General features: G+C 44.5%; 1 protein-coding gene across 1 annotated transcript; it reads left to right on the plus strand.

Moving 5' to 3' along the window:
* Positions 1-2,294: 2,294 nt before the first annotated feature.
* Positions 2,295-7,720, plus strand: AVPR1A (arginine vasopressin receptor 1A). Its single transcript, XM_084526340.1, has 2 exons — positions 2,295-3,367; positions 4,697-7,720. The coding sequence occupies exons 1-2, from the start codon at positions 2,326-2,328 to the stop codon at positions 4,978-4,980; spliced, it is 1,326 nt and encodes a 441-aa protein (XP_084382466.1). The 5' UTR covers positions 2,295-2,325; the 3' UTR covers positions 4,981-7,720.
* The last annotated feature ends 6,120 nt before the right edge of the window (positions 7,721-13,840 follow it).

Consider the following 13,840-nt stretch of genomic DNA (forward strand, 5'->3'; position numbering starts at 1 on the left):
ATCCTGAGACTTTGGCTTGCTCAAAGCATTGTTTTCTAGCCCTGGAAGAAGAGCCTAGGACTGTCGAAAGGCAGCAAAAGTCAACACCACCACGACAATAGATGAACAGAAAACAGCTACATTTGGCAGCAAACCAGGTCCTGTTCCAATTACATTTTGGAGTATTTTGTATAAGCCATTCAGTCATTAATGAATTCAACATACTGAAAGATGTCTGGCAACCTTTCAGCATTTTTGCAGAAACCTGTATGCCTGCCGAGAGTAAGCCAGAAATCCTTGCCATCTTTAGACATTTTTGTAGAAAGGTGCATGCATAGAACAAACGAACGCTTCCTGTAAGGGCAACCTCAATTTTCTTTCCTGAGTCTTTAGTCCCAAGCTGAGCTCCAGGTGAATCACAGGGTTAAGATGTTCATTTCTTCTAGCAGTCTTCCCAAAGATGTATTTTTTTTTTTTCTTTTTAGAAGGGTGTTCTACAAGTTTTCTGTTAGCTGCTTTTCCCCAAGTTGCTCTCCATGTTACAGCTTTCTGTGGGCAGAGGAGCTCTCTCCATGTCTGGTCAGACAGGGGAGCGTTACTTGGCTTAAGCTTAATAAAGGGCAGCTACTTTGACTGAAAACTACACTGATTCCTTGTTTAATTTGAACAACAGCATTTTATCTGTGACTTCCATCTACACACAGATACTGTTAGAATTCAGTAAGCAAAAGCAGTCTAGACCCCAATTACACTAGTACAGAAACCTCAGGAGCCCTGAATATATTTAATATTTGGAGCAGAAGGACATTTTTGCAGTACTAAATATAAATAAAACCCTCCGCAGAATTACCTAGATCAGTAGAAACAAATTTGCAACAGCCTGGTTAGATATATAAAAACATTATTATTGACTAATTTGGGGAAAGAAAGTATAATGACTATCCTCGGGTCACTTCTGTCTGACAGCAAAAATCAGCATCCATTCCATGTTAACCTTGTCCATGGTCACTAAGCGCAGCCTTGTGCAATGATGTTGAGGCAAGTTTTCAGCCTTTTCCTCTGGAAACACTCTTAAAAGCACTGCCCAGATGAAATGAATATGGGCTGGAGAGGGACCTCTCTGAGGAGATGTGGTCTTGACAAACTCTCAGTACTCAGAACTAGCATGACCACCCTTGTTTTATTGGCTGGCTGTTGTAGGGATGTCTTTGTCACACCTGAAACTTTCATGGTTTCTATTGCAGAAATGACATACCCAGTAGTGAACAGAGCTTTATGATACTTACGTGGTTTGCACAGTAGAAAAGCTGTTAGCACAATTTCCCTAATCACAACATTCATTTATGCAGTGTCCAGCTCCTGTAAAGCCTGCTGGAGGCAGAGGCAGTACCTCCAGCAGTTCTGATGGCAGGGCATGATGCCGTGTACTTAGTAGCTGTGTGTTGTGAGACCTGTGGTATGAGGCATTGAATTCCTTCTGTAGTTGACCTGAGACCTGCAATCACACACATTAATGTGCTGTGTGGTTCATAAGGTTTCCTGGGTGTAATACAGTGTATAGCTAAGGTGATGTCTTGGAGCTGCTGTTGAAAAGCTGGGACGCCGTGTGGGAATGTGTTCGACTGACAAAGTTTTTGACACCATAATGTAAAGTAGTTTGACTCCACAACAAATCAGCCCAGAAACCGGGTTTGGAATGGATCCTTACCAGTACCTCTGGTAATGTTCACGGTGCAGCAGGGAACAGGCACCAAGCCGTGAATCGTGCCCTGAGCTGTTAACAAAGTAAGTAAGTAAATAAATAAATAAGGGATTTTGGAAGAACGGCACCTTTAGAGAAGGAGCTTTACTGAGAACTTCACACAGCCACACTTTCTGTGCCACAGCTTTTGAGTTGTGGGGTTGGTTTCTTGAGAGTATTTTGGGTTTTGGGGTGTTTTTTTTTTCCGAGCATCTCCTCAGAGCGAAGCTCACGCTGACGGCTTTCCCTGCCGGAGCGGGCTGCCCTGCGGGACGGCTGCCGTCGAGGAAGCCTCCCTGCGTCCCTGCCGGGGGAAGAAGGATCCCTGCCTCCCTCCCGGACCCGCCGGCCGTCCCCCGTCCCCCCGGGGCTGCCCGCTGGCTGTCGGCGGGGCCGAGGCGGGGCGGGACGGCGGGGGGCTGGCGTCAGGCGGCGGGCAGCCACTGGCACGGCGGCTGCCGGCTCGCCTCGCCTCCCGCCGCGGGGGATAAAGGCCCCGGGCCCCCGCTAAGCTCCGCACCGCCGGAGCCTCTGGGCGGGCAGCGGGGGCCGTGCGGGGCCGCTCCGAGCCGATCCGAGCCGTGCCGGGCGGCGCAGCCCCCTCCATGCGCCTTGCGGGCGGCGCCGGGTCCCCGCGGGCTGGGGGCTCCCCCCCCGGCAACGGCAGCCGCTGGAGGGCTGCGGAGGGCGGCGGAGGGAGCGGCGGCGGCAGCAGCAGCCCGAGCCCCGAGGAGGCTTGGTCGGGGTCCCCCAACGGCAGCCTGGGCGGCTGGGACCCGTTCGGGCGCGACGAGGAGCTGGCCAAGCTGGAGATCGCCGTGCTGGCCGTCACCTTCGCCGTGGCGGTGGTGGGCAACGGCAGCGTGCTGCTGGCGCTGCGCCGCACGCCGCGCAAGGCGTCCCGCATGCACCTCTTCATCCGGCACCTCAGCCTGGCCGACCTGGTGGTGGCCTTCTTCCAGGTGCTGCCGCAGCTCTGCTGGGAGGTCACGCACCGCTTCCACGGCCCCGACGGGCTCTGCCGGGTGGTCAAGCACCTGCAGGTCTTCGGCATGTTCGCCTCGGCGTACATGCTGGTGGCCATGACCGCCGACCGCTACATCGCCGTGTGCCACCCGCTGAAGACGCTGCAGCAGCCCACCAAGCGCTCCTACGGCATGATCGCGGCCGCCTGGGCGCTCAGCCTGCTGCTCAGCACCCCGCAGTACTTCATCTTCTCCCTCAGCGAGGTGGAGCGCGGCTCGCGGGTCTACGACTGCTGGGCGCACTTCATCATGCCCTGGGGGCCCCGCGCCTATGTCACCTGGATCACGGGCGGCATCTTCGTCGCGCCCGTCCTCATCCTCGCCACCTGCTACGGCTTCATCTGCTACCACATCTGGCGCAACGCCCGCGGCAAGGCGCGGCCGGGGCAGGCGGCGGCGGCGGGCGGCGGGCGGCGGGCGGGGGTCGGCGGCGGGGGAGCCCCGGCCCCGCGGCGGGGGCTGCTGCTCGCCCCCTGTGTCAGCAGCGTCAGGAGCATCTCCCGAGCCAAGATCCGCACCGTCAAGATGACCTTCGTCATCGTCTCGGCGTACGTCGTCTGCTGGGCGCCCTTCTTCACCATCCAGATGTGGTCCGTCTGGGACCAGCGCTTCCCGTGGCTCGGTAGGTGGCGGCGGGGGGCGAGAGGGGGACCCGGGATCAGCCGTCCCGACCCGGGATCAGCCGTCCCGACCCCCGGGGCTGGCCCTGCTGCAGCCCCCGGGGCCGTCCTGCCGGCACCGGCCAGGCTTTGGAGGGGGGAGCCGGGCTCCTGCCCCCAGGGTGCCCCCCTGCCGTCCCACTCCCTGCTTCGGCGCATCCCCAGCATCTCCTTCTGCCATCCACCGGCTGCCGCGGCACGGTGGGGACTGGTTCGGGGATGCCTGTGCCGCTGTTAAATCCGGATGGAGATAGTTGGTGAGCTTCAAATTGTTGCATGAGGCACGACAGGCAGCGTGGTAACATACACCCAGGTTCTTCATAGTGAGAAAGGTGCAAATCAAAACGCTGGAAGTCATTATTTATTTATTTATTTATTATTTTTAAATATACCCAAATTATCACTTACTGCATTGAGAGCATTGATTGCCCCTAATACAGAACTAAAGTCAAAGATGCAGGTTTATACAGAGAAATAAATGCTTGCAGTAGACAAGCAGATGTTTATTTATTATAAATAAATACGTACCTCAAAAATCATAGAAAGAAATGCAGGGCTGTTTGAACATAAGGCTGTTTGGTGGGTTTGTTTGAAGAGATGCTTTAAATCTTATGGAACTGTACAGCACTGCAATTGTACTTCTGTGGTGCTTCAGTCTTTACAAAGAGAGCTCACTAATAATTGATTCCACTATATATTTACAGTACTTGATAATTTAACTAATTAGAAAAAGTAGAACAGTGCAACTGTTCAGTGGCATAGTGCTAACTTCCATTTGTTCTTTCGGTAACATTTGTTCAACCTCTGAACAAATTTCAGTGTGCAAATGTACCCAGCAAAACCCTGTGTTACTGAAAGCAGTGAGAAAGCTGTGGGAATTTTGCTGTTGCTTCCCACAGTAACACTTTTTTTAAGCAAAAATCTGAATAAAAAGTAAGTCTGTTATTAAAATATAAGCACAGACTTATCAACACATGGATAAACAACAGTGGAAAAGGGCTAAAGCATTATTCCGTGCCTGTGGGCTGTGCTGGATTGCCCCATACTTCTGTCATGGATTTCTGAAGTCTACTCAGAAAAATTCCCACTGACTTCAATGTAAGCTTAGCATAAGTAGGAACTTTCCTGATTATACCCGTATTTGTTTCAAATACCATTGCTGAAGTCACTACCTCATAGAACTGGGATTATTCAGCAACTGCAAAAGAAAAGAAAAAAAGAGTTAGTAAAGCAATTGACTGAAGGCTGAGCATGTTCCTTTGATGGTTAAACCCCTTTGTTTCCCCCCCCAGACTCTGAAAACACTGCTACTACAGTCACTGCTCTCTTGGCCAGCCTGAACAGTTGCTGTAACCCGTGGATCTACATGTTCTTCAGCGGGCATCTCCTGCAAGACTGCATACAGAGCTTCCCTTGCTGCCAAAAAGTGAAGCAAACACTGAGTAAGGAAGATTCAAACAGCAACAGCAGGCGACAGACTTCTTTCACCAACAACAGGAGCCCAACCCACAGCTTGAACACCTGGAGGGAGTCACCCCACTCGAAATCGACCAGCTTCATCCCCATTCCCATCTGAGAAGACACCAGGCAGGAGAAGACACCCACAGCCCGCTGGCAGCGCTCGGGAAGGTTGTGGCAGAGCACTTCAAGCTGGCCAAGGGCACTGGTCGTGGCAGCAAGGAACATCTGAGGTGGCCCCAAGAAAAAATGCTCTGCCTTGCTCAATAAGCTCTTCTGCAGCCTGTAAATTATTGTATGAAAGGTATCTGGGACTTGGCAACTCGTCAGGAAGGCATGACAATAATAAAGCAATTATTTTTCTAAATAGAATTTATTATTCATTGTATTTTTTGTTTCTAAAATAAGCACATTGTTTGCTTGCTCACAGCAGTAAAAATAGCAGAGTTAACATACTTTGGGATAACTCCGCTCTCTAGCATTAATATCTAAAACTTCTTACACAGAGGAAGAAGATGATAAAAGTAAGATCACACTTTAGTCTTAAACACAAACAGGAAAGAGTTGGAAGGAAGTCCAGACTGACCAGGTAATGAACATGATTAGACAGGCTCTAAATTATTGGGAATCTCATTGATCACACTGCTTTATCCATTAAAGCGATTTCAGAATGTTAGTAATTCTCATTTAATGACAAAATGTAACAACACTTATGAAGGAAAAGCTGTAACTGCTGTCAGTGTCTGCATGTGGATTGTGGAGTTTGATTTTTAGAGTGACATTTCTTCTTCCCTTCATGTTGGTGGAAGTTATATGGTATTTTGTTTGTATTGTTACACCTACCTTTATTTTTTTTGACTATTAAAAAAGATATTTTGATAAATTAGTATGGTAAGCTATGACTAGCTCAGCACTGTTACAGACACACCAAGAAAACTCATCTTGACTACCAGAAATGTTTGCTTTGTGGGAAAGAATCATATCTTTTGTCCGTTTGTTCACAAAGACAGCTAGAATTGAGCCACTTTTGTTCTTTAAGTAAAATAGCTCCATAAATCTGGGGGGATGTTGCTCTTTGGTAATGGCTGCAGAATCAGTACATTCCAAGACACAGATTTGGGAATCAAGCTTGCAAATCTTCTGGAAATATGTAAAAATCGTCAATGTTATTTATTTATTTGTGGCAGGTCATGACAATGTAGGCTGTGAAAACAGCGGTAAACTGCAATAAAGGCACCACATCACATTTACTATTAATCAAGCATTCAAAGTGTGCTTGTCTTCACTACAATGCATGCCAAGCCAAACAGCTTCTACAGCTTCTGAATAATCCTGTTGTGTCTTTCTGTGGAGACCTGGGGACCGGATTTTGAAGCTCCTTGAATAATTTCTGCAGAGTTTTCAAAGTCCTGAGGATCTCTTTGAGATGTTCTGCATTTAGAGTAGTGAAACCAAAAAGAGACCTGGTGGTGTTCAGTGGGCATCTGCATGATGCTCTTCCTCTGTTCTACCTACCCATCTGCTCCATTTTCCTCAGCTGTCTGGGTCCTGAAATCCAGTTGTTCCTCCAGCGCTGTGCAGGACTCCAGGTGTGGTTCCAGCTGGCCCTACACAGCAGTGGGGTATGTGCACGGCAGGAACCTCAGCAGCATGTTTCTTTTTTGCCCTCCTTCCCCCAAAGTCAGGCAACCAAGATTGCTTTGCTCATTGCTTGAGGAGAAAAACAAGGGGCTGCAACTATAGCTTTTACTGAGGATGATGCTGGCCGCATGCCTCTCTCAGTAACGGTAGCAGAAGTTAATAGAGCTAGAGACAGGTAAGACCATATTCAACCCATCATTTGCTTCAGGAGCTGCTAGATGTATCACTGACTATTCCAGGCAAAAAAGAACGAAGAATATGGCTCAAAAATAAAAACTTAAAAGAAAAAAATGGTTTTTTGTTGTCACAAAAGAAAATCATTGCTCTTTTCTCTACATTTCTTGTCAGCATTTTCTGCTCTCCAGGAGAGCAATCTGTTCTAATATTTTGTTGGTGGTGTCCAAAACACTAGAACCAAAAAGACAGCATGGTGGAAGGGCTTTTATTTAGCAGGCTGTCTTTTTGACATGGGTATGACAACAGTTCTCACCAGTTATGGGTGAAGGTATATGACAATGAAGGCATATTTTAGTCCAAAAGATGCATGCAGTGGTGTTGTGTGAGTGTATTTGAGCACATTATATATACTGCATATATTTCACAAGTCGATAATTCACAAATACTGAAATTGCAAATGTTTCAAGTTAAGTACACTACTCTTTGCCTAGTTTTATATTTGTGTTACTACTTTCTCTGTACATAAAATATATATTCAGAAACAATTAGCTGTACTGACAGAATTTTCATGTTTGCTGAATTATTTTTCTACTACACTTTTTATTCAAACAGCGAAGATGGTGAGAAAACAAATGTACAATAATACTGATCATAAAACTAAGCAGGGTAATGACAAATAAATAAAAAGAGTAAACCATTTCAAAATTATAATTTTCAGTTTCTTCCAAGTATGTTACAAAGCCTAGGCTTACACTTGGGGCTTGTCAGTGTAAATGTACTCCATGAGTGTTCTGTTTCTGTAATTAAATCAATAAAATGACTTTGGACTATTTGGATTCCAGGCATTTTTGTAAATACTGAGTTTTGTTTGTTTGTTGTTGTTTTTCTTTTTCACATAATTGTAATTGTAACCTGTAATTTATACAGCACATATTTTTATAATTGTTCTAACAGCTGCCATGGGTTATCATGAGGCCACACTAATGAGAATGGAAAGAAAAAGGAAATTGTGAAACCATTGCACATTTAAAACATGACAACTTGCTCTAATAAACCTGTATATAATTGATGGGAAACATTTTGTTTCTTTCACCTGACTAGATTTGTATGACCTGACACATCTTTGATGATGCTCCATATACTTTACAAAACGTGAAATTCCTTTGTTAATTTTGATGAGTTATCCCATGACTTTAAGTAATTAGCAAAATTCTAATGTTTTTTATGTTACACACAGAGCAGGAAGGACACGTGTCCAGAGAAGGAATCTGCAGTCAGCTTTCCACTATATGCAGCCAGTATTGTTAAAACATGCAACGTAACATTCAATCATGTTCTAGAGGTGTTATTCTGCTATTTTTGTTTTAGTTCCAAGGAACGAAATACTAAGCTTCTAGTGAAAAACAAGACTGAGCGAGTGAGCTTGCATTGTGTTGTTGGTGCTGAGGATGCTCGAACTGCAGCATTTAGATGTCAGAAAGTGGAGCATATGGGATGATAAGGAAGATGGAAAGGATTTTATTCTTCTAAATAAGTCATATAAGTTGCTCACAAAATACACAAACAAAAAAGCTTTTTAAAGTCATTTCTTTTTTAAGTTGGAAGCAAATAGTTTGTTTAGAAAGATAAAAATTGTGTTTTTGTTTGGTTGTTTTCTTTCCTGTATTACCACAATAAGGGCAAAGTCTACAAGAACGCGTATGTTCATCTGGGCCCAATCCTGCAGAGACAAAGATTTTTGGCCAGTTCCTAATTGTCCCAATTAAAAGACCTCATTGAAATGCACACATGCTCTCTCCAGCTTGTGCATAAGGAAACCAGGGCACAAGAAGGAAAGGAGTCATGCAGCCAAATCATAGAATCACAGACTCACAGAATGGTTTGGTTTGGAAGGGGCCTTAAAGCCCACCCAGCTCCAACCCCCTGCTATGGGCAGGGACACCTCCTACCAGAATGGATTGCCCAAAGCCCCATCCAGCCTGGCCTTGAGTGCCTCCAGGGATGGGGCTCCCACAGCTGCTCTGGGCAGCCTGTGCCAGTGCCTCATCACCCTCTGAGTGAAGAATTTCCTCCTAACATCTAATTTAATCTTCCCTCTTTTAGGTTAAAACTATTCCCCCTTGTCCTGTCATTATCTGACTGGGCAAAAAGTTGCTTTCCATCTCTTTTATAAGCCCCTTTATGTCATCCAAGGGCACGTACTGGTGACCCAGACTTAGAAAGTAAACCCATACCTTAGAGGAGGAGAGCTATCGCTGAAATACAGTTACTTACTGCACAGGGGAAGCTCCTACAGAGTTGGCCCAGCCTGAGTCCCTCATCTACAGAAAGGACTAATTAAATATGTTGTCCTTCTAAAAAGTGCCAGAGTAAGTTTCAGTCATACAGTGCCTTCTGTGCAGGATTTTGGTAGGCTGGGGGGGCAGAAAGGAGCTAGTGTGTTTTGACACTGGTTTGGTGCTTCAGCTTTTGTTACAAGGTAGTGGTCTGGGCTTTTCTTTAGGAGAGTGTTTTACTGGAGAACATATTACTCATTGATCAAGTAGAGGCATTACAGGGCATATAAATGAACAGGTTTCAAGGTCCAGGAATAGATTTCAGCTGCTCCACAGGGAGCAGTCCTGGCTGGCTCAGGTAACCATCCCCCACACAAGAGTAGGTCTGACTAGTTTTGAAAAAGGCAGGGAACTACCAAAGGTAATGTAAGTCATGCAGAATGGTTTGTGCAGGTGTGTAGAAAGCCAGGGAGCAACAAAAATGACTGGTCCCTGCTGAGCTTCGGTAGAGCCAGCCAGCGTGGGTCTGCCTCTCCCAGGACTGGTCCTGCAAAACATACTGGATCAGTTCTGCATTAACAGCTTAATGCTGTGTTGCTGCTTTACTGCAACTGCTCAGTAATTTGCCATGGCTTAGTATAAACTTGCTTGGAGTAACAGTTTACATGGTAATTAGCTTTAGGTTTTCATAAGGACATTTTTAGCCAAATTCCTGACATGGTCCATTGGGTTACTCTACTTCTGAAATGCGAGGCTGTGGGGAGGCATCCAGAGCATAAAGTTCTCTTCCCAGTCTCCAGCAAGTCTCCTGGCCACCAGGTGGACCAAGATACTCTTGGGTACAGGTAGTAGAGGTAATCAGAGAAAAGGGAAGATTGCCCATTTCCAGCCTTTTTCCTTTATTTATTTTTAGGAGTTATGGAGAACAGGGATGTTGCACTTTCTCAGTGCTGTGCCAGCAAAGGATGGATGGCTTTCAGGAAAATTTGTCGTCAAGATCAGTGGAAGGTTATCTATAAATTTCTTGCCTCTTCATTGGTTTAGGTTCTTCCTTTCCCAATGAGCTAAATGCAAGAGTGGCTTCCCCTCCATTTCATGTTAATTTAAGTCATTCCCAGGAACAGTTTCAAACAGCTGTGATTCATTATGGGCTTCTGTAAGGTGCTAACTCTATTAACAATTGCATAAGCAGGAATTAAGATTTAATGTTCTCTGATTGCAGAAATAAGGATGACCATTTCATGACTGCACACTGCTAAATTGGTTGTGCTCCAGCAAGATGAAGTGCTACTGAAATCACAGCCCTCCTTCTGTGGCAGTATATTATATGTTTAGGACTATAACGTCTTACTTTTCCTGCACAAATGTGGTGGGCTTGTGAGACCTGCTAAACCAGATTAATGAGGTTTACTTCTGCTGCGGGTCAAGCAACACAGCCCAATCTGAACTGAAGAAAAAGAGCCCACATATTTTGGATCCTATTTTGGCTCATTAATGACCTATTAGGCTGTGTTTCTTCCATATTGTCCCACTTGACATATACATCATTCCAAGACCTACAATTTTTTATTTATTTGCTTAGTATTGCTTGATAGCAGAGATTTTTACTATTGCAGATTTGGTTTATAATCTTAGCTACAGGTTTATTATTATTTATTATTTGCACAGTGCTGCACAAATACAGAAAGTTGTGGGCCTTAAAACAAGGAATTTTCAGTCTAACTCTGACAAAACAACAAGAAGAAAACAGCCACAGGACCAGGCTAGGAAACATTATTAACCATTATTCCTGCAGGGCATGAATATGTTCAGCAGTGACATCATATGAACATAAGTTTACTGACGAAGCCATCCTGCCATTGCTGTCCCCTTTGTGTTTCCCTGTCTCATTCCTCTTCAGTGGGGCTGGCAGACAAAGAAGGGAGCAACTGCTGATCATCGTTCAGTGCTGTTTAGTCCCCTTACAAAGGTTCAATCACTGACAGGACACTGAGTCATGCCTCATGCCTCCTCCATGTGACAGTGGCCACATAGCCAGTACTGGTCAAATTAATTTACTGGTGCCTGAGTTATTCTAGCTCAGGGTAATGATGCTTGACTTCCTCCATAAGTTCTCATAGATACATGGATAAGAAATGCTATATATGAGCTCGATAAGCTTTCTTAATCAACACACTGGAAATGCAGGCTGTAGGTGGCCCATCAGCTTTTACACCTTTGAAACAAAACACGACGAAACTGGCATTACAAACTCCTTGGTCCTCCAGGGCATGGAGCTCATTCTGGAAGGTGAAGAACTGCACAGAGACTGGCACAGAGGATGTCCTGGCCTCTTCCACTACTACAGCTGTGACTGGCCCTGCCACAGTCTCTCCTGTCCCTGGTAATGATGGCAGCAGCAGGAATGGGGACAGGGACCTCAGGAGTAGCAGAAAACAGAGCTGTCTATCATGTGTTTGTTTTGAACTCCTGGAAAGTGGGTCACGTAGAATAAAACATAACAACAACAACAAAAATACAGTGAATATTGAGAGAGAGATGAACTGATGAGCTAGAGAGCAAATAAAGCATCTTAGCACAAAGACCATTTGAAAGCATCAAGATGGTTTCCATTTTGCAATTGTGAGAAATTTGTAATTTGTATTTGTGAGATATTTGTAACGCCCCTTTTCTCCAGGAACTGTAACTGCATTCACTTCATTTCTACTCTAATAACTTGCTGCCGAGGTGGCTAGCTACAAGGCTATGTATAAAAAATACATACCAAGTATTGTCCAAAGATCTGTTCAGGTCAAGCATTGAGGTTGTGACCTGAGGGTCCTGGCCCTCACAGTACAGAGATGACCTGTGGAAAATGTGGGCAGCCACAGAGCTTTCAGGGAGGAAAAAGGAAGGCAGATAAATATTAACCCTGTCTTTTTGGAAAGGTGATAAAGTCAGGCTAAATGTTATGATAGATGCCTAAATCTCCAGTCTAAAAGGCAACAGACTTTCTACTACTTTAGAAAACTTTTGGTTGGAAATGTTGAGGAAGTGAGGAGCAGAGGATGGAGAGTGCAAAGGATTAGGAAGACATTTTTCATTGTAACATTCTTAATCCAAAGGAGAAATTGGCTTGCTGTCTGTTCAAATGTTTTTTTCTAAGTAAGAATACTAATTACACTAGGTAGTGGCTAGTAGTAATAAACTGGATTGCAAATGCTGTCTCCTGGCTCACTGTAAAGCAGGCAGATTTATGCAGTATAATAAGATGGGGTAACCGTCATCAAATGAACCTCTGAAATATTGACGTTGTCAGTCACCACATAGGAAAACATTATCATTAGCTGAGATCAGAAAAAGAAGGAAATCAAATCATCAGACTAATTTGCCATACACTTGGTTCAAGCAATTCTCTTCAGAAAAGGAGCAGACATTATTAAATGGCCACTACTTCTAAATGTGGGATGTGTCAGTGTTTCCATGGGAGCAAAGGAAGGCTTCCAGCATAACAGAACCCAGTAGCGTGACAAATAAATAAATAAATGAATAATATTGGTAGGAAAGAGCTAAGGTTTGAGTTTGTTATGGCACTTGGATATTCATCTGGACTTCAGTCCTTCTGGAGTCCCACAGTCTCCAATACTCCAAGTACTGTGAAGACAGTAAAGAATTACATGCAGACAATAATAAACAAAAGAAAAAGATACATTAGTGTTTCTATATGTACTCTTATTTCCCAAACAAGACTGTACTTGTCTTTTTCAAAAGAGATGAGCAGGTACTTAGTTATGTAAGTCTGACAACCTAGTTCACCTCAGAGCAGGAGTTCAGGGGCTCAAGAACTCTGAGTTCTGATACATGGTTATAGATGTTCTTAATTAAATCAATACACTTGAAGCTTATCAGTTAATAACGTTATTAAACTAAATAGAAGTTGGGAAAATAAACACAGAGTTCTGACTTTGTTCTTGTGTTTGATTTTTGGTGTTTCTTGCATCTATTGCAACAATTCCACTGAAAAGTTGCATTTTAAGTACACCATACTGGAGATGAGATGATCCAAGGCACCATGAAGAATCCCTGCTAAACTCCCTCTTTCAGCAAGACAAGATTTATCACTAACACTTGCTCTTCTGCCTCACAAAGATTACAGAGTGAAGCTTAGTGTAACTAGACAATTGATTCTCATTTCTCTACAAAGTTGTGACCTAAGCAGCTCAATATAGGCCCTCAAAGATGGAAGACACAAAGATGGAATCCATCTGCCTGAGTGTGGCTGTGTCCATCTAAGCAAGAGTGATCATTTTTGCAGACAAGGCAGAGCAAGTTTTTGGAATCCAGGGAGTCATTATATAGATGAGGTCGCCATATGATCCATCAAATGCCGTCCTTATCTCCACTGATATGTTGGCCAGAAGACTACTCATTGACTGTAATGGCAAGTAGACAGTGAGCTTGGATCTGTGCACCTGTACTGGAGATAGCTCTCTATTGCTGCTGTTCTTTTGGTGGTGCTAGTGTTGTGGTGTTTATTATTATTATCACTATTACTATTATTATTATTATGGTCTGGTTGGCTTTCCTAGATTATTATTATTATTATTATTATTATTTTTAATTCTTAGTGGGGACTTCCATATTCCAAATTCAGGGTTTTACTTTATTTCAGGGCAACCACCAAATGTTACCACCTAGTAGGATCATATTAATTGAAATGGAGTTGACATTGCTATGCCAATAGGTAAGAAATGGTAGCTCATATTGCAAGGATTCTGCCAGCTGGGTGCCTTGGTTAGTCACATCACAAGAAAAATCAAAACAGAAATGAGGTTAGAGATCAGTTTACCTCCTCACACCCACATGGCATATATGGTCTCACAAAGAGGGAATGATTTCTCCATC

Source organism: Aythya ferina (assembly GCF_964211825.1).
Source record: "Aythya ferina genome assembly, chromosome: 1".
In the NCBI taxonomy this organism is placed as follows: Eukaryota; Metazoa; Chordata; class Aves; order Anseriformes; family Anatidae; genus Aythya; species Aythya ferina.

Excerpts from the sequence above, each read along its gene's own strand:
- AVPR1A (XM_084526340.1), top strand. The coding sequence starts at position 2,326 with ATGCGCCTTGCGGGCGGCGCCGGGTCCCCGCGGGCTGGGGGCTCCCCC. Across the intron at positions 3,368-4,696 it reads CCAGCGCTTCCCGTGGCTCG|ACTCTGAAAACACTGCTACT; the intron begins GTAGGTGGCGGC and ends TTCCCCCCCCAG.